This window comes from Perca flavescens, chromosome 3, assembly GCF_004354835.1.
Source record: "Perca flavescens isolate YP-PL-M2 chromosome 3, PFLA_1.0, whole genome shotgun sequence".
Lineage (NCBI taxonomy): Eukaryota > Metazoa > Chordata > Actinopteri > Perciformes > Percidae > Perca > Perca flavescens.
This window is the reverse complement of record NC_041333.1, coordinates 10,073,318-10,091,728: the sequence shown is the minus strand read 5'-3', so window position 1 is coordinate 10,091,728 and position 18,411 is coordinate 10,073,318. Positions and strand designations below refer to the sequence as shown.

At 41.0% G+C, this 18,411-nt stretch overlaps 1 protein-coding gene across 1 annotated transcript; it reads right to left on the bottom strand.

The window, feature by feature from the left end:
- Positions 1 to 8,710: 8,710 nt before the first annotated feature.
- napab (N-ethylmaleimide-sensitive factor attachment protein, alpha b) lies at positions 8,711 to 18,411 on the bottom strand. Its single transcript, XM_028573120.1, has 11 exons — positions 18,159 to 18,411; positions 14,990 to 15,069; positions 14,622 to 14,738; positions 12,747 to 12,793; positions 12,459 to 12,536; positions 12,270 to 12,325; positions 11,979 to 12,063; positions 11,776 to 11,880; positions 9,836 to 9,904; positions 8,980 to 9,030; positions 8,711 to 8,831 (listed from the first exon to the last, which is right to left on the bottom strand). The coding sequence occupies exons 1-11, from the start codon at positions 18,254 to 18,256 to the stop codon at positions 8,730 to 8,732; spliced, it is 888 nt and encodes a 295-aa protein (XP_028428921.1). The 5' UTR covers positions 18,257 to 18,411; the 3' UTR covers positions 8,711 to 8,729.

Below are 18,411 nucleotides of genomic sequence, written 5' to 3'. Positions count from 1 at the left end.
TTCAAAGTTCGAAATTAGTGCGATTTTGGCCATTTCCACATGTCGTACTTTAACGAACTCCTCCTAGAGATTTCATCCGATCAACTTCAAACTCGGTCTGTGCCATCTTAAGACGTTAAAGATGAAAAGTTGTTAAAAGATAAACTTTTCGTCATTGGGCGTGGCCGTGGCGGGGCGGCCATTTTGTGCGTTTCGCCGCCGAAACAGGAAGTGGGTGTAACTCGAGTGTACGTTGTCCAATTACCTCGAAACTTTTCAGGATTCATAAGAGTCCAACCCTGAGGACAAATAAAGGCAGATATTTACTTAAAGTCATAGCGCCCCCTAGTGGCAACAGGAAGTAAGCCTAAAAGAGGTATCATTCATCTCAGCAGAGGCTTCATTTTTAATTGGTGATGGTTGGACCAAAAAAGTGATCCGTTTCATCCTGAAAAGTCCGCTGGACGGATGGAGAGAGACGGCATTCATCCAACCTGGGACGGAGCCGCTCTCATATCAAAAAATCTGACCCAGTTTATCAGACATAAACCATGACAACCCAAGTTTGATATTAGTAATCAGGGGTGCAGTACTACGCGCCCCTCGGTGCTTCCGTTGGAGCAGTCACCCACTCATAGTCTAATAAGCACGGTGTCTGTTCCCCGACTCAGATCGGTTAAATCAAAAGGTAAACAAAAGATGCGCTATACTTAATAACCTAATTGGAATTAAAACGACTGCAACGATTGAACAAAATAGGAAAATTAGATGTGGACTATTAAATATTAGATCTCTGTCTTCTAAAGCATTATTGGTTAACGAGTTGATATCAGATAACAACATTGATTTATTTTGTCTTACTGAAACCTGGCTGGGCCATGAAGACTATGTCAGTCTAAATGAAGCCACTCCTCCCAGTCATACTAATACTCAAATTCCTAGAGGCTCAGGCCGAGGAGGGGGAGTTGCAGCCATCTTTGATGCAAGCCTGTTAATTACTCCTAAACCTAAACTAAATTATAACTCCTTTGAAAGTCTTGTTCTTAATCTTCAACATCCAAAATGGAAAACATTACAGCCAATTACATTCGTTGTTATTTACAGGGCTCCAGGTCCGTATTCTGAATTTTTATCTGAATTCTCAGAGTTTTTATCATGTTTAGTCCTTAAATCAGACAAAGTACTTATTGTAGGTGATTTTAATATCCATGTGGACGTTGACAGCAATAGCCTTAGTACTGCTTTCAACTCATTACTGGATTCAATCGGTTTCAGTCAGAGTGTGCACAAGGCGAAGCACTGTTTTAACCACACCCTCGACCTTGTGCTGGCATATGGTATTGAAATTGAGGATTTAATAATATTTCCGCAGAATTTGGTATTATCAGATCATTCTTTAATCACTTTCGAATTCTTACTACCTGACTATATTAAATTAGATAAAAGCTTATACACCAGATGCCTATCTGACAGTGCTATAGCTAAATTTAAAGAAGATATTCCAACAGCATTCGACTCTATGTCATGCCTTAACATAACAGAGGACCTCTATGTTAACCTCAGTCCCTCTCAAATTGATACATTTGTAGACGGTGCTATGACTTGCCTACGGACGACCTTAGACTCCGTTGCTCCCCTGAAAAAGAAGATGATGAAGCAAAGGAAATTAGCACCTTGGTATAACTCCCAAACTCGCAAATTAAAACAAATCTTGCGAAACCTCGAATGTAAGTGGCGTTCCACCAAAGTGGAAGAATCCCGTTTGGATTGGCAAGAAAGTCTGAAAACTTATAGGAAGGCCCTAAGAAAGGCCAGATCAGACTATTCTCTACTACTCATCACTAATAGAAGAAAACAAGAACAACCCAAGGTTTCTTTTCAGCACTGTAGCCAGGCTGACAGATAGCCACAGCTCTACTGAGCCATCTATTCCTCTAGCTCTGAGTAGTGATGACTTCATGATCTTCTTTAATGATAAAATTACAACAATTAGAGATAAAATTCATCACCTTTTTCCCTCAACTTCTAACGGTTCACCTTTAAATGCAGAGTCGCTAGAAATAACGACTAGTCTCGACATATACTTAGACTGCTTTTATCCTATAGACCTCCAACAATTAATGTTAAAGATATCCTCAGCTAAGCCATCTACCTGTCTCTTAGACCCCATCCCAACGAGATTACTCAAAGAAGCGTTACCCGTGGTAAACACTTCATTACTAGATATGATCAATATGTCCTTATTAACAGGTTATGTACCACAGTCATTTAAAGTAGCTGTGATAAAACCTCTTCTGAAAAAACCCACCCTCGATCCTGAGGTCTTAGCAAACTATAGACCTTTATCTAACCTTCCCTTTCTCTCCAAGATCCTTGAGAAGGTGGTTGCTAATCAGTTATGTGATTTTCTACATAGCAATAGTTTATTTGATGACTTTCAATCAGGATTTAGAAAGCATCATAGCACAGAGACGGCACTGGTGAAAATTACTAACGACCTTTTAACTGCTGCAGACAAAGGACTTGTCTCCATACTTGTTTTACTAGATCTTAGTGCTGCTTTTGACACTATTGACCATTCAATCCTGTTACAGAGATTGGAACACTTGGTTGGCATTAAAGGAATTGCTCTGAGCTGGTTTAGGTCCTATTTCTCTGATCGATCTCAATTTGTTAATGTTAATGATAAATCCTCCAAGTACGCAAAAGTTAGCCATGGGGTTCCTCAAGGCTCAGTGCTTGGACCAATTCTATTCTCCCTATATATGCTTCCTCTAGGCAATATTATTAGGAAACACTCAATTAACTTTCACTGTTATGCGGATGACACCCAATTATACTTGTCAATCAAACCAGACGAAACTAGTCAGCTAGCTAAATTTCAAGCGTGCATTAAAGATATAAAATCCTGGATGACCTATAATTTTCTGATGTTAAACCCTAACAAAACTGAAGTTATTGTACTGGGACCTAAACACCTCAGAACCTCATTATCTAAAGACATAGCTACTCTGGATGGTATTGCCCTGGCCTCCAGCACTACTGTCAGAAATTTAGGAGTCATTTTTGATCAGGATATATCCTTTAATGCCAATCTAAAACAAACCTCAAGAACAGCCTTTTTTCATCTTCGTAACATTGCCAAAATTAGGAATATCCTGTCTCAAAACGATGCTGAAAAACTAGTCCATGCATTTGTTACTTCCAGGCTGGACTATTGTAATTCCCTACTGTCAGGTTGCTCGAATAAGTCCCTTAAGACTCTCCAGCTGATCCAGAATGCTGCAGCGCGTGTTCTCACAAGAACTAAGAAAAGAGATTATATTTCTCCTGTATTAGCTTCTCTGCACTTGCTTCCTGTTGAATCCAGGATTGAGTTTAAAATCCTTCTATTGACCTACAAAGCTCTAAATGGTCTAGCACCATCATATCTAGAAGAGCTCCTAATACCCTATTGTCCCACTAGAGCACTGCGCTCCCAGAATGCAGAGTTACTGGTGGTTCCTAGAGTCTCTAAAAGTAGAATGGGAGCCAGAGCCTTCAGTTATCAGGCTCCTCTCCTATGGAACTAGCTCCCGATCTGGGTTCGGGGGGCAGAAACTGTAATCGCTTTCAAGAATGAACTTAAAACTCTTCTATTTGATAAAGCTTATAGTTAGGGAGTGAGGAGTTGCAGTGTTCATCTAACTGGCCCACCTGCTTCTCTTCATAATTGTTAGATTAATAATACATAACAAATTAGAGGGAGGCAGGCCAGCCAAGCCCGATCCGGCAGGGGGAGAGTTCTAAGCCCGAAAAAGCTACCTCTCCTTATGACCTGTCTCTCTTAGTTACACTGTTATAGTTACGCTGTTATAGTTCTAGACTGCCGGGGGACTTCCTTCCTTTGACACACTGAGCTGCTCTCTCCTCTCCCTTTCTATTACTATTACTATTTGTGTGTATCCAGTCCCAGAAATGCTTGTTACTAATCCTAGCTTCTGGGGAGTTTACTCCCCGGAGTCCTTATGTTTTATCCCCCAGCGTATTTCATTGGAGAACGTTGGCACCAAGATCCTGGTTCCAGCTCTCGCCGTGGTCCTGCTGCACTCCCTGCTGAGCTCAGCGGTGCCCTGCAATGTCATGCAGCTTCCTGTTGAACCCTGCTGCTTCCTGCTGAACCCTGCAGCTTCCCGCTACATCCAGTCACTGTTCCATTATTAATTTGACTATTATCGACACTGTGACCCCCAACCGGCCCGTCAGACACCGCCTACCAAGAGCCTGGGTCTGTCCGAGGTTTCTTCCCAAGAGGGAGGTTTTCCTCGCCACTGTCGCACTGCTTGCTCTTGGGGGAATTACTGGAATTGTTGGAATTGTTGGGGCTTTGTAAATTATAGAGTGTGGTCTAGACCTACTCTATCTGTAAAGTGTCTCGAGATAACTCTTGTTATGATTTGATACTATAAATAAAATGGAATTGAATTGGACCCGCCCCCTACGCTTTAGCCACGCCCCCTTTCACAGCTAATGAACCGTATGACGTAGAGTCACGGTCGCAAGGAGCGGCGTCCGCCGGTAACCCCAACGCGCGGAGAGGCGCGAGGGCCCGTCCATCACTGCTCGCAGCTTTAATTAATTATGAACCTGCTAAACCACCTGTGCTACCCTAACCCTAGCCCTAACCTTAACCCTAACCGGTCTCAAATAAGACCCTCATCATTTGGGACACTCAATTTTTTGGGAAATAATTTGTGATGCTAAACTAGGGTGACCAGATTTCCGGTAGCTGAAACCGGGACACTTTGCGCGTGACCGTAGTGCTTGTGCACGCACACACTATTTTTAACATGAACATGTGCCATCCCAGGTCAGACATAGACAAAGACAGTAAGTTCATTATTTACATTCTAAAAAAGATTTTTTGAAGTGTTATTTATTCCAATAACACCAAAAGAATTTAAATTATTTATTGAAAAATTTGAGCATTAAACACTTCATTTCCTGCATTCTGGTGAATTTTTATGCACATATTTCTACCTTTTTCTGAATCAATGTATGCTGCAAATATCTTTAGGTAAAGACAAACATAGATTACAATCCAAATATAAAAACATAATGGAATATATTGAAGTAACGCTCTCAGGCATTCTGTATTGCTTTCAACTATTTATTCTACTTTGGATGGACTTTTCTAATTATATCTGAGTCAGCACACATGTAGCCTAGGCATCATTTGGCCTACTCCTCCCTCCTGTTTTGCTCTTTTGTTGTTAATGTATACCCCTGGACTGTAATATTTCAGATGTGTTTGAGCAATGTCCAAAACTTTGTGCACATTCAAAATACAATATATCTGTGTTCTCTGTGATTTGGATGTCATGATTTTGAGAAAAATAAAGTTATAATAGGCTATTACAAGAATAAAGTCACTATATTTCAGAAAACAAACAATCTATCGGCTACCTGCACCATTAGTCTGCTGTGCATACGTGATTGCTCTGCTGATAAGGTAGAATAGACCTTCTACCAGACACAGAGCCCCGTTTGGGTGTCTGAATGGGACAAAGAGTTTAGCTAGGGAAGTGGCTGTACCATAGGGCTGTACACCGCTCTACATTGGAGGTGGAAAACCGAATCTACTGCAGAAATACACAGAGCACAAACGCAACACATCTGCCGCAGCATGTCAACAGCTGAGCGCGTCCGTTATAACCTGAAGCTGCGCTGTAAACAGGTCTGCTTCAGAGCTCCGTGTGTCTGAGTCTGAACCATAGACTGTAAACATCACGTCACAGGAACTTCAAACTAAATCATTAGTATTGCGCTCCTTAAGTTTGTGTTGATGGCATCAATGTATTAGACTGATTTGGCTATGATTCCTCCGAAAACTTCACCCGGCTTTCACAGCTTTCCTCACGGAGAGACGGTTGCTAGGTGATAGCAACACATACAGCATGGTCGGACCGGACCCCGCACGTAGCTGGCCGTTCTATTCGCCTCGGAAAAATAAACCGGACAAATTTACAATCGGGGCTAAACTCAAAACATTCGGGGCTGAAGACACGGCAAAATCGGCTCACGCTGCTCCTGGTGCAAACCGGGACATTTTAGAGTCCCGACAGGCTTTTGTCGGGACTCGGGACATTAACTTCAAAATCGGGACTGTCCCGGTCAAACCGGGACGTCTGGTCACCCTACGCTAAACTGCACGGCAAACTGCGCGTTGCCATGTTCCGTTTTCGTCAACAAAATAAGAAAGAAGCGAGGCTGCCCGGCAAGTGTCCCGTTCAAAATGAATAAAGAGAAATGACCGTTAGGTTACCTGAAGCTAGGTTCAGCGCAGCTCCACATAGCCGTAAACGTGCGGCTGCTTCTGATTCCAAACTTCGCCCAGGTGTGTCAGGGACGCAGGTGCCTTCTCTCCTTCCAGAAGTGGAATGAGCTTGAGTAGGCTAACAGTTCACAGTAGGCTATATGCTAGTCCCTGAACAGCTGCCACTAGTCTCTCAGTGCCGCTCTCGCCCTAGGTAATCATCTCTCTCGACGGCCTTTATACCCCTTGAACGTTTCCATATTTTGTCACGTTACAACCGCTCGATTGTGTTTTTTTGCCCCCAACTGCCCCTTCCGGGCAGCGCTGCGACCGCTGCCTTCAAGTCACCTAACCCTAACCTTAACCGTAATCCTTTACCATAATCAGTGCCTCCCAACGGTGCCTGCCAGGCGGGGCAAAAAACACCGTATGTATTTCATTGGGATTTTATGTGATAGACCAACACAAAGTGGCGCATAAATTGTGAAGTGGAAAGAAAATGATACATGGTTTTCAATTTTTTTTTTTTGTTTCAAATAAAAAACTGAAAAGTGTGGCATGCAAAAGTAGTCCCCCCCAGTGTCAATACTTTGTAGAACCACCTTTCGCTGCAATTGCAGCTGCAAGTCTTTTGGGGTGTAGCTTTGCACATCTAGAGACTTCTTTGAAAAATAGCTAATATCTGGTATGTTCCTTGGGCGTCACAGAACAGCTGTATTTATACTGAGATTAGATTACACATAGGTGGATTAGGTGACTTCTGAAGGCAATTGGTTGCACTGGATTTTATTTTTGGGGTATCAGAGTAAAGGGGGCTGAATGCTTTTGCATGCCACGCTTTTCAGTTTTTTTATTTGTAAAAAAATTTGAAAACCCATGTATCATTTTCCTTCCACTTCACAATAATGCGCTGCTTTGTGTTGGTCTATCAAATAAAATCCAAATTAAATGCATTTACATTTGTGGTTGTAATGTAACAAAAATGTGGAAAAGTTCAAGGGGGTACGAATACTTTTGCAAGCCTCTGTATTTAGGCTACATGTTTATATGCTGAAATTCAAGTCCGTCTGCACGAATGTTCCGCAATAATTCACAAGAACCAACATCAACTTTTATAAATTTAGTAGGAACTGACAGGATTACATTTCACTGGAATTCTAATTTATATACAAATACATTGATAATGGAATCGGTGCAGGTCTGCAGGCAGGTGGAGGCCACGCCCAGGATGTCTGAGACAGGTTTATTCAAACGTTTGACAGGTAACATCACTGATTTACACATTATTTAAGTAAAAATGTCTCATGAAAAATCACCGGAGGGTAAATCAGCACAGTGTTCAGATCAGTAAAGGTCCTTTTTCTTCAATGTATTGTATTTCATGCAGGCCTTTTTTTTCAGCCTGGTTAGTTATGACAGAAAACAACAAACAAATAAGACTTTCCAAAAAAAAAAAAGAAAAACGCACTTAAGAAATAACTCCTATACACTGGAAAACTGCTGCTCTAGTTTTCTCATGCTTACCAAACCATGCAAATGTTCACAAAAGTGATGAGCTTCTTTCACCTTTGTTTGGGAAATAAAAGCACTTTCAATGTAAATGACAGAAACGAGTAGCAAATTAATTGATAACACTTCTAAAAGCATGATTTCTTTTTTCATCAAATCTAGGTGTTAACATCCTGAGAACTTTGCAGTGTAAGGCAAAGTGGGTATTTGCCATGGAATAACCTCACAAACTGTCGCTGGGCCTCTCTGCTTGGAGAGAAGCGCTGCAGCTGACATGAAGTGCTGTTTAATTACAGGTGCCCTGATACACTCGAGTATCCAGAAGTACCAAAAGCCAATGTGTGTGTGTGTGTGTGTGTGTGTGTGTGTGTGTGTGTGTGTGTGTGTGTGTGTGTGTGTGTGTGTGTGTGTGTGTGTGTGTGTGTGTGCGCTTTAGTCTATATTGGCATTTTGGTCAGTCGAGTTAATTCTGAAGCACATTCTGGAAAACATATTTTGTTGATCAAAGTGAGTAAATTGGCATCCTCTCATAACAAGAAAAATAAAATAAAAACTTTATTATACAAGTGTGCTGGTATGAGTATTAGGTATTGCAGCCCATTATGAATATTTTAACTGATATTGGGCCAACACCTGGATCATAACAATATACAACTAACATACTGTGTGCTTGTGCACACGGGGTAAAATAGTGTTCATACCTGTAAGGACCATTTTTGGAGCATTGAGCTGAGCGGATTAAAAAGGATTTGAACAAATACTGCAGATGGTTGCAAAGAAACGCAGCATCTGAGAGGGAATATAAGGGCCTAATGGTCAAACAATTACGATTGCTGCTAGGATAGAGGGGAGATGCTCAAGGCAAAAAGAAGAAGGCTGCAAGTCGGCTGTAGAGGGCTTGAGACTTGTCCGGAGCAGGAAGGGCGGGGGGAGGTGAGAGGGGGAGTCAGCGCAGGTCGCTCTCCTCGTCCTGGATGGTTTTCTTGATGCGGAGAAGCATAGTGGTGAGCCACTGGTCCAACCGTGAAATGGTGTCGAATTCCTTCACCTGAGAAATGAGCAGTTACCCAATATTAAATACTAAATCACATACAGCCGCAAACACTGTAGAACACTGGTGTCAGTCCAGGATTTTTTTTTATAATCTACTGCTGGAGAAAATTGTTTATTCTGCTGAAAAAAGAAAAAAAACTCACAGAGTCAGTATAGGCATCCACGTTCTGTTCTTCATAGGCATCTAGAAGTTTCTGGTTGGATAAAAACAATCATTTTTTAACATTAGAAAGGCTGCCTACAGACAAAAATACACCGTGGGGGTGAAGAAAACTAATGAGATGCCAAAACTACAGACTATAATACACTGTCTGCTGGGGCTGCTAGATTATGACAAAAAAAACAAAACAAAAAAACACGATTAATATTTAACACGATTACTCATTCATTGACTTTTGGAAAATAAGAGTGTGTAATGGCAAAATTACATTTAAGCATGATTCTTTATATTTTTATTTTTTATTTCGGTTTTAGTTTCTCTCACAATGCTGAAAGGGAGCTTATCTCATTCCCACATGTAGATTCTGATTCTCACTTAGCTTTGTCTGGAACATAATGTGAGCACTGTCTGAACCGATAAAAGTACAAGGTCACAGTAAACTATCTCTATGTGCAGATTCAGTTTTCCCATGCCAGTTGAGATGTAACCCGGGGGGAAAAACCGCAAAATAATTGTTTTTCTCGATTACATTGTTTTTGTTATCGTTAGTAGCCAAAATCTTAGTTTTTAAAAACAGCAGCATTCTTAACACCAATCACAATAGTTGAGGGCGGGCTTTAACTGCCCTAAGCATCCTGGGTTGTTATATGATGCTGGGGGAGGGGGGAGGGGGGTGTTCATGTTTTTGAGAAACATTTTGCACGAGGCTAATTACAATCCAACTTTCCTTTTCAATTACTAACATGTAGAAATTAGCAAGTCATCAACAGTTTGGACTGAAAACAAACAGATTGTCGTTTGTACCTGGATTTTAGAGCCAAAATAACACCAAAGCCTACCTTCACCAGCTTGCATTCTCGAGAGTCTGAAAAGGCGGGAAACATCTCCTCGTACTTCTGCACAGCAAGCTGGGTGACAAGAGGATGGTAATTAGAAAAAGGAAGCTCGCGTTATGGGCAGTCCACGGCAAGAACGATAACTAGGACAATAACTTGTAACTCATATATAGTCTTACAAATCATTTAAACTCAGGTGACCACGTCCCAACTAGAAAGACAACGACAGTGGCGAACAATTTCGGTGGGATCCCTTTCAGAGCGATTTAGTGAATGATAGAAACACTGACAGCCAATCAAAATTTTGATCGGCCCCAAGAAGATAACAGTCTTGGTGCGGGAAAAGAAGACAACGCCCCAGATCAAGGGGGATAAGAGTTTAGGGAAAGGATAGAACGGGGCTCACTTGGCGGAGGAGATACGTGGACTGGCTCCGACTATTTGTCTAGTGCTAGGGAAACTTAGTCTCTGCTTTGTGATCCCGCAGATCTGTGTCTGTAATTCTCCCGCTTGACTAATTAAAACTTACTCGTTCGAAATAGTGCTATCGTCTCATTGATTCTTGTGTAGGATCGGTGTAAAACCAATTTAAGAATATGCGGGGAATAGTCATTGTTGAGTCAGGTTTTGGTACCCTTTTTAGGGACACACGGAGGATTTGCCCAACAGATGGTCTATTTGTTTTACACAGGTAGGCCAGCGGCGTGGCGTTTCCTCTCGGTGGGGCGATCCTTTAGGTATCCTCTGTGTATTTTTGTACTTCTAAACATTGGTACTTTGAAAGAATTCCTCGGGTCACAGAAACTACTGAGGGTGAATCTTGTGCTTTGGATGGTTATCAGACTGTCGGTGATGTGTCAGTGTTTTTGTTAGAGATGTTCCGATACCGATACTGGTATCGGCTCCGATACTGCCTAAAATGCTGGTATCGGTATCGGGAAGTACTGGAGTTTATGCACCGATCCGATAGCACGTAATAAAGCCCTAAAGAAAATCTACGTTAAAGTAGTTTATTTATGTTCTTTTTCCGTTACAATTGACTGTCAAACTGGATAGTAAAAGAAAGTTCTGTGGCATTCATTGAGTGTGTTTGTTCATGTTTCACAAAGAGTTTAACCTGAGCCAGACCGACAACAAAGATAGAAATAATATCACATCCATACAGGGATAGTAGTATACAGCTGTTAAAACATAATAAAATATATGACACACTGGTATCGGATCGGTACTCGGTATCGGCTGATACGCAATTTCAGGTATCGGAATCGGGAAGCAAAAAATGGTATCGGACCATCTCTAGTTTTTGTTCCGGTGCTCTGCACAGATCTGACCCCCGCCTGACCGCCTGCTCTTATCCCTGGATCTCTGGAGCACTGTGCACCACTGTTCTCTAGAAAAAGGCAACCATGTCCCCAGGGACCGCCGGCAGACATGTTTTTGTTCATAAAAAGTGTAGCGATATTCCTCTATTAGTGTATTACGGTATGTATTATCATCAGCTGGAGGGTGCCGTGCATGCTTTACTCTAGGGCTGCACAAATAATATATATATATATATTTTTTTTTTTTTTTTAAATCGTCATCGCAATATCAACTGGCGCAAAATAAACACATTGTGAAAGCCATATCGCGATTTTTTTTTTTTTTAATTGAGAGTAGAAAACTGCACTTTAAAATGTAACCGTCATTCTTTTTCACAAGCAGCAGAAGTGCAGCACACTTTAATATCTGTTTATTTATCGTGCGTAATATTGTTACCACGCTATTCAATAATAATGGCGCATATTTTCCTCATATCGTGCAGCCCTACTTTACGCCACGGTTTCTAGAACGTTATGGTTCAGCAGTGTGGAGGCATGGTTAAGATTATAGTTAGCGTTCTTGGTGCGGACGGCCCTTTATACTGGCTGTACGTGGACCCAGGTTCGAGTGTTCCGGCTTACTTTTGCATTCAGCATGTCTACACAGAAGTGACAGAGCGCTGCCTTGAAGAAGTGATCCTTGGCACTGTATTTCAGGAGGGTACTGTCCATGGCGTGGGTTCCAACCTAAAAGTTCACAAAAAGTACAATTCAGATTTGTTTTGTTACAATGGGGCGACTGAATAACATGTTGAGATGGAGGCTGCTGTTGAGCACTAGCTCACCTGTTCATAGATCTCAATGGCTTTTGGGTACTGCTCCAGCTGAGCGGCGTAGGTTGCTACTTTCAGAAGGCACTTGTTTGCTGAACTGAAAAATAAATAAATAAATAAATCAAGAAGCTTCTCAGTCCACAACAGCCATCAAGGCTTAAAGACCACCACGTTACCTAACTTAGCAACCATAAAACAAAGATGTAAAATGAAAGGAAACTGCATTGATATATAAAAAAAAAAAAAAAAAATAGACTATGAAACATTACACCAGAGAAAATGTTGCTTATCTAAAATAGTCACCTGGTGGATTCTTCACCTTTGTAATAATCTGCTGCCTGTTCATAATGAGCAATGGCCTGGGATGGGAAACACATTGGACATAAGAATCTTAACAATTTCCCTGAGGGGATCAATAAAGTATCGGGATTCTGATTAATCTGCCCTGGAATTAACACATAAAATAATCCACATGAAACACAGATATCGGACCTTGTCGATGTCCACCATCTCTGTCTCATATATTTCAGCAATGGTGATGTGATGTTTAGCTGCGATGGTGAAGCGCCCCTAAAACAGGAGAGAGAGAGAGAGAGAGAGAGAGAGAGAGAGAGAGAGAGAGAGAGAGAGAGAGAGAGAGAGAGAGAGAGAGAGAGAGAGAGAGAGAGAGAGAGAGAGAGAGAGAGAGAGAGATCAACACGGGAGTTACAGGTTACAGAAGTAAATCGCTTCACATGTAATCATTTAAAACTAAGAAGAGTTCCGTGTTTGTGTACTCACCATATCGGTGTAGATCTCAATAGCTCGGTTTAGGCAGTTTATGGCCTCTGTTGAGAAATATTTATAAAAAATATATATTTAGACATGACATACACCCACGTCAGTGCAATTATTCAGGGAATTCACACCGACAAAAGAATAAAGTAAAAAATAAAACTTGCAATATCAACATAATAAGAAGCAACCAGTTGTAAGAAGGTTCAAGACAAGGGTCCTTTTAACGATGTTCCTGTAGGGCTGGGTACTGAATTCAACACTTCTTACGCAACTACTGAATTTTTCTCTATGTTATCGAGTATTGAACAGTGCCTCGTCATTCAATACCAAAGTTCAATAAGTTCAAAAGGAGTAGATCTCATCAGCGTCAGTGAGCCAATCAGCGCGCAGGATGCTTCTACCAAGCTCTAATAATGTCTGTGATTGGATGTCTAACGTTACCCGTCGTAGAGGCACGCAGGAAAAACTCTACGTTACACAGAGACGGGGCTCACGCAGTATGTAATGTAATTTATGTAATTTCTTTTCGTTAAAATGGATTTTATAAAATCGGTATCCAAAAAAGTATTTTTAGGAATTGGTATCAAAGTCAAGGGTGTTGGTATCGGTACCGGAAATCTTTGAACGATACCCAGTAGGGCTGGGCAATATATCCATATTATGATATGAGACTAGATATCGCCTTAGAATTTGAAGATTGTGATATCGCATTAGTGTTGTCTTTTCCTGCTTTTAAAAGCTGCATTACAGTAAAGTGTTGTCATTTTCTGAACTTATCAGACTTTTCTAGCTGTTCTATTATTTGCCTTTACCCATTCAGTCGTTATAGCCACATTACTGATGTTTATTTATCAAAACTCTCATTGTGAAAATATTGTGTTAAAGCACCAATTGTGAGCTCTACAATATCGCCACAATATTGACATTGAGGTATTTGGTCAAAAATATCGTGATATTTTATTTTCTTCATATGGCCCACACCAATGTTCCGGTGCCTCAAAGAGGGTGACCACTGGGTATTTACTTATTTTTATCTTTTTATGTATTATGTATAAGCATGTGTATTTGTTAGGGTTGGGTACCGACGTAAATGGTAGTAACGAGACCGAATAAGAACTTTCAGTGCCTCATTCCGGTGCCTGCCTGCCTGCCATTTTTTCCCTAGAAGCATCGCTGAATGGGACGCTACGTTACCATTAGCTAGTAGCTGGATTAAACACAATGGTTAAAATGCTGACAGCTTACGTTAAGCGGTGTAAAGTGTGACTGTATTTCCCTGTAGAGAATTCCAACACAGGACATAACAGTCTACAGTCTGTCCGCAGCTGCCGTTGTCGGAAAAAAAAAATCTACATAGCCAGCCTTGTGATACATTCAAAGTTATTGTAAAATACCCTTTTCCCATCTGGTGCTTGTTTCTGTCGTTTTACAGCAATTTACTGGTGAAATAAGTCATTGTTATAAGTTATTGTTATTACATTATTAATCAAATAATTTAATTTGGACCATATGGGCTTAGCAATACACAAGCCATTCTTTAATGTCGCCAACTGTCGTTTTGTGCTCCTTTTTTTATATTATATACATTATAAATATATTATATATTTTTTGGTTCAAGAACCGGCATCGTTTTAGCACCGGTATCGGGAAAAAAACCAAACGATACCCAACCCTAGTATTTGTCCACATTCCCGGTTTTGGAGCTACACAGCGACAGTGAGAAGGAGCCGTGAGTAATGCTGTTAAGACTCTTTGTCTGGAAGATCCTAGCAACATCAGATGACACTGGCTTTGTGTGCATGGTCCAGTGGGAGCGGTGCAGCGGCTTGTAAAAATGGGGATTACAAGCTCCCGAGGGTGGCGATGAGCAATGATTACCTTGTGGGTCTGCTTTTTTGAATGCGTTTCCAGCGTCTATGAAGTTAGTGGCTGCGTCGTGTTTGCTCTGCATCTGGAGGTGAAGGCGTGCGGCTTGAGAGAACGCGTTTCCTGCAGCTGAGAAGAAAACGTTGCATGTTAGAGGATTGAAAGTCAGTAAAGATCTAAACAAGGAAAAAGGGCAATCATTAGGGCTGCACGGTACGAGGAAAATATCTGACATGCGATAATGTTTTTTGAATATCACAATAACGATATTACTTGCGGTACATAAACAGATGTTAAATTGTACTTGGTTCTGCCCATGTACTGTGCAGCCCTAGCAATCATTACACTGGTTTTATTTAACCTGTAATAATTATTCTTACCACACCAATTTTTGGCCATTTTGTACATGTTGGCTGCCCTCACATACATGTCACAGGCCTCTTCCATCTTGGATGAACCCCTGTGGGACAGCACAGCCATTAGTTAAAGAAGACTTGTGCAGACGATTGCTGGGTGATACTGACAAATTAAGAGCAAGTGCCATAAAAGTTAAGAACTACATATTGATCATTATTTGGGCATTCACTGTTCACTCAGCTTAAACAGTCCAAATAAGTTCAGAAAGTTGTAGGATTTAACTCCCAATTGTGTTGTCCAAAATGAATCATTCTGAGCAAATTTAATCATTTGAAAAAAGAAAAAAAAAAGGAAAAAAAAAAAAATTATGATTCTATTCAAGTTATTGTTTTACCGTTGTGAAGAGGTTTTTCTGATGTAATGAAGAGGAAGAAAGAAGAAATCTTTTATTTGTCACACACAATCATACACAGTACAATGTGCAGTGAAATGTGTTCTCTGCATTAAACCCATCCTAACTAATTAGGAGTGGTGGGCAGCCATAGCCCGGGGACCAACTCCAGTTGTACAGCCAGTCCCTAAGTCACGGGCAATGGACCTTTTTCACAGCAGACATGTTGACATGTCATAGTAGGAAAAGCACAGTTGTATTCAAAACCATTAATGATGGCTGCATTCCACCTAGGAGAGGCCCTGGTATTGTGCATGCTGACTCCCTGAAATAGCTTACTGGGACACTTATACCCCGTTTACACGTACTGTACATGGTTATTTTGAAAAACAGAGACATTTCCCTTCGTTTGTGCCCTTTGTTTACACGCAAACGGAGAATTCGCCTCTGAAAATGATTCTAAAAAAAAAAACTCCGGCCAGAGTGGAGATTTTGGAAAACTTTGTTTGCACGTTAGCATGTAAACTGAGACAAACGGAGGTTTAGGCAGCCGAGAGAGAGAGCGAGAAAGAGGTGATTCGTTGCTGTTGTTGCTATTTTCGGGATTCTGATTGGCTAACGTGGGCTTGAGCTTCTCGTTTACACTGCCACCTACAGGTTTGGCATGCTCTTGACGGTATTGACGGAATATATACACGTGTACGTGTAAACAAACACTTTTCTGAAAACTGACAGCTGTGCACGATGTTATTTTTGAAAACGGAGAGGTTGAAATGTCAGTTTATGAAAAGCCGGGCCACGTGTAAACGTAGTATGAATGGAATTGAGCCATCATTAAGGTTATCAATTTCAGCTATGCTTCTCCTACTATGACAAGTCAAAATGTCTGCTGTGATGAAGATCCATGGCAGGAGTTAAGCGTGATTTACACTTCTGCGTAAAATCTACAGCGTTGCATCTTGCATTTTGTGCTGAATATATTAATATCAGAAAAATACTACTTTCAATACCACGAGAATGATCTAAATCCCAGGAAAATTACCCAGACCCAATTATATATGAACACCTGCATCTTCAAGCTTCACCACAGTCTGACACTCCCAAACTCCTTCTGCATTTCATCCTCATATGGCTGATATGCCATGATATGCTTTTAAATACAACTATTCTATTAGCCTATATATTACACATTACTATGCTGACTGTACCAAAGGAATTCTCACGCTAACACACAGAGCATTGCGTAGAGTATGTGGCCGACCTACTGTCACCACACACCGTCCGCACACTCTCTAGGTCCAATATGTTAAACCTACTGAGTGTTGCCCACATAACTGGTTTAATAGCCGTGGTGATGGACCTTTTGAGTCCTCAGCACCAAGACTGGGGAATGCTCTGGCTCATCCCTGCGACCTGCTGTTTCTGCGGACTCTTTCAAAACTCAGATAAAGACCTACCTTTTTACACAGGCCTTTGGTTGACCGGTCTGCTCTTATTTTTTCTGTATTACTTAGGGATTTTAATTGTGTTTTATTATGTATCATCTTGTATGTTTTATGTAAAGCACGTAAGTTTTACCTGTGAAAAGTGCTCTATAAATTTATTTTACTTACTTGCTTATATTTCTACTAGGCTATGTTGTGAAACTTTGCACATTCCATGGACAACTTTGCACATTTCTTCACACTACTTCTACTTCTAAAAACGGCACAGCTCCTTCATTTTAATTCGTATATATTGTACACGTTTTTATAGTATTATTTCATCTTTTTTCTGTAATTCTCTCTCTTCTATGTCTCTTTACTTTTGCATTACTTTATTTTATTGTTAATTTCTTTTTCTCTTACTATGTTTATGTTATGCACTACAACTCCAAAGCAAATTCCTTATATGCGAAAACGGCCGTACAGTACTTGGCAACAAACCGGATTCTAATTCTGATATTAATATAGACAACAATAGGTATCATTCCTTAAACACATTATTCTGGTGTCTGCTGAAGACTTTTTTTACTCCTCTATCTGTACTTCGGTCCTTGTGCTGCTGCAACATCTGATGGGGATCAATAAAGACTCATCTTCTATCTTATCTAACTCTGGTCATGCGCGCACGTTTCTGAGTTAAACAGAAACCCACTGTAATAATTGAATCTGAGTCTGGATTGTTACATCCATGCTTAGCTGTGTTGGTGGGTGAGGGCTTAACTTACTATCTGATGCAACTCACAAACCCGTTCCTCTCTCTGCTGTTGTAAACAAATGCGATGCAGACATGTGATTTGCACCTACAGACTGAGTGACCTTGCAATATTTTCCCCAGTAGATGGCGCTATGGCAGCATCACTCCAGCTAATAGTCAGTGTACATTAAGTGCGAATTACTTGAAATGTTACACGAATCATTTCGATTACAACCTCATCAGCACCCGGCCTTATAAAGATATGGCAACACTTGGCATTTGAGCCTAGTTCCCTGCTGCATGCCGCTTTTTATATGTATATGACTTATAACAGTTAAGTTATTCTCTGTCCAGCGGTGAGCTGAACGATATAACGTTAACGTTACACATATCACGCTAGATAAACTGCAGCGTTGACCACACTGGCACAACATTGACCACAACAACTTGACGTTAACGTTAGATACGAAGAAGCCCAGTGGTACAGTGGCGTTCATTTGTTTTGGTCCTGCTGCCTTCATATCTGGTGGTAACCGGTCAGCTAGCTAGCTATCTTCCGCTTAGTTGGCCTTTTAGCTAGCTTTGACGAAATGAGCTAAAGAGAAGCTAACGGACATACTCACCCAAACATCGCTCCGAAAAACGACTGCGACGATTTCATTTTCTTTTCAGCCTCGGCCACTAAAGCCGTTGCTTCTTTATCTTTTCCGCTATTGTCCATTTTTGTGTCACTGCTCTTCTATTGAGGGGAAGAACGAGAAAATGCGAAAGTCAACAAACTTGCTAATCGGTGGAGTGCTAGCAGCAGCAGGTTTTGGTTTGTCACGTCACCTGACGTGTCCCTGTCCTGTCATTTCACACGAAAGCTGCTGCATT

Excerpts from the sequence above, each read along its gene's own strand:
- napab (XM_028573120.1), bottom strand. The coding sequence starts at position 18,256 with ATGGACAATAGCGGAAAAGATAAAGAAGCAACGGCTTTAGTGGCCGAG. Across the intron at positions 12,794-14,621 it reads CAAAAAAGCAGACCCACAAG|AGGCCATAAACTGCCTAAAC; the intron begins GTAATCATTGCT and ends ATTTCTCAACAG. Across the intron at positions 9,905-11,775 it reads TAGACATGCTGAATGCAAAA|CTTGCTGTGCAGAAGTACGA; the intron begins GTAAGCCGGAAC and ends CTTGTCACCCAG.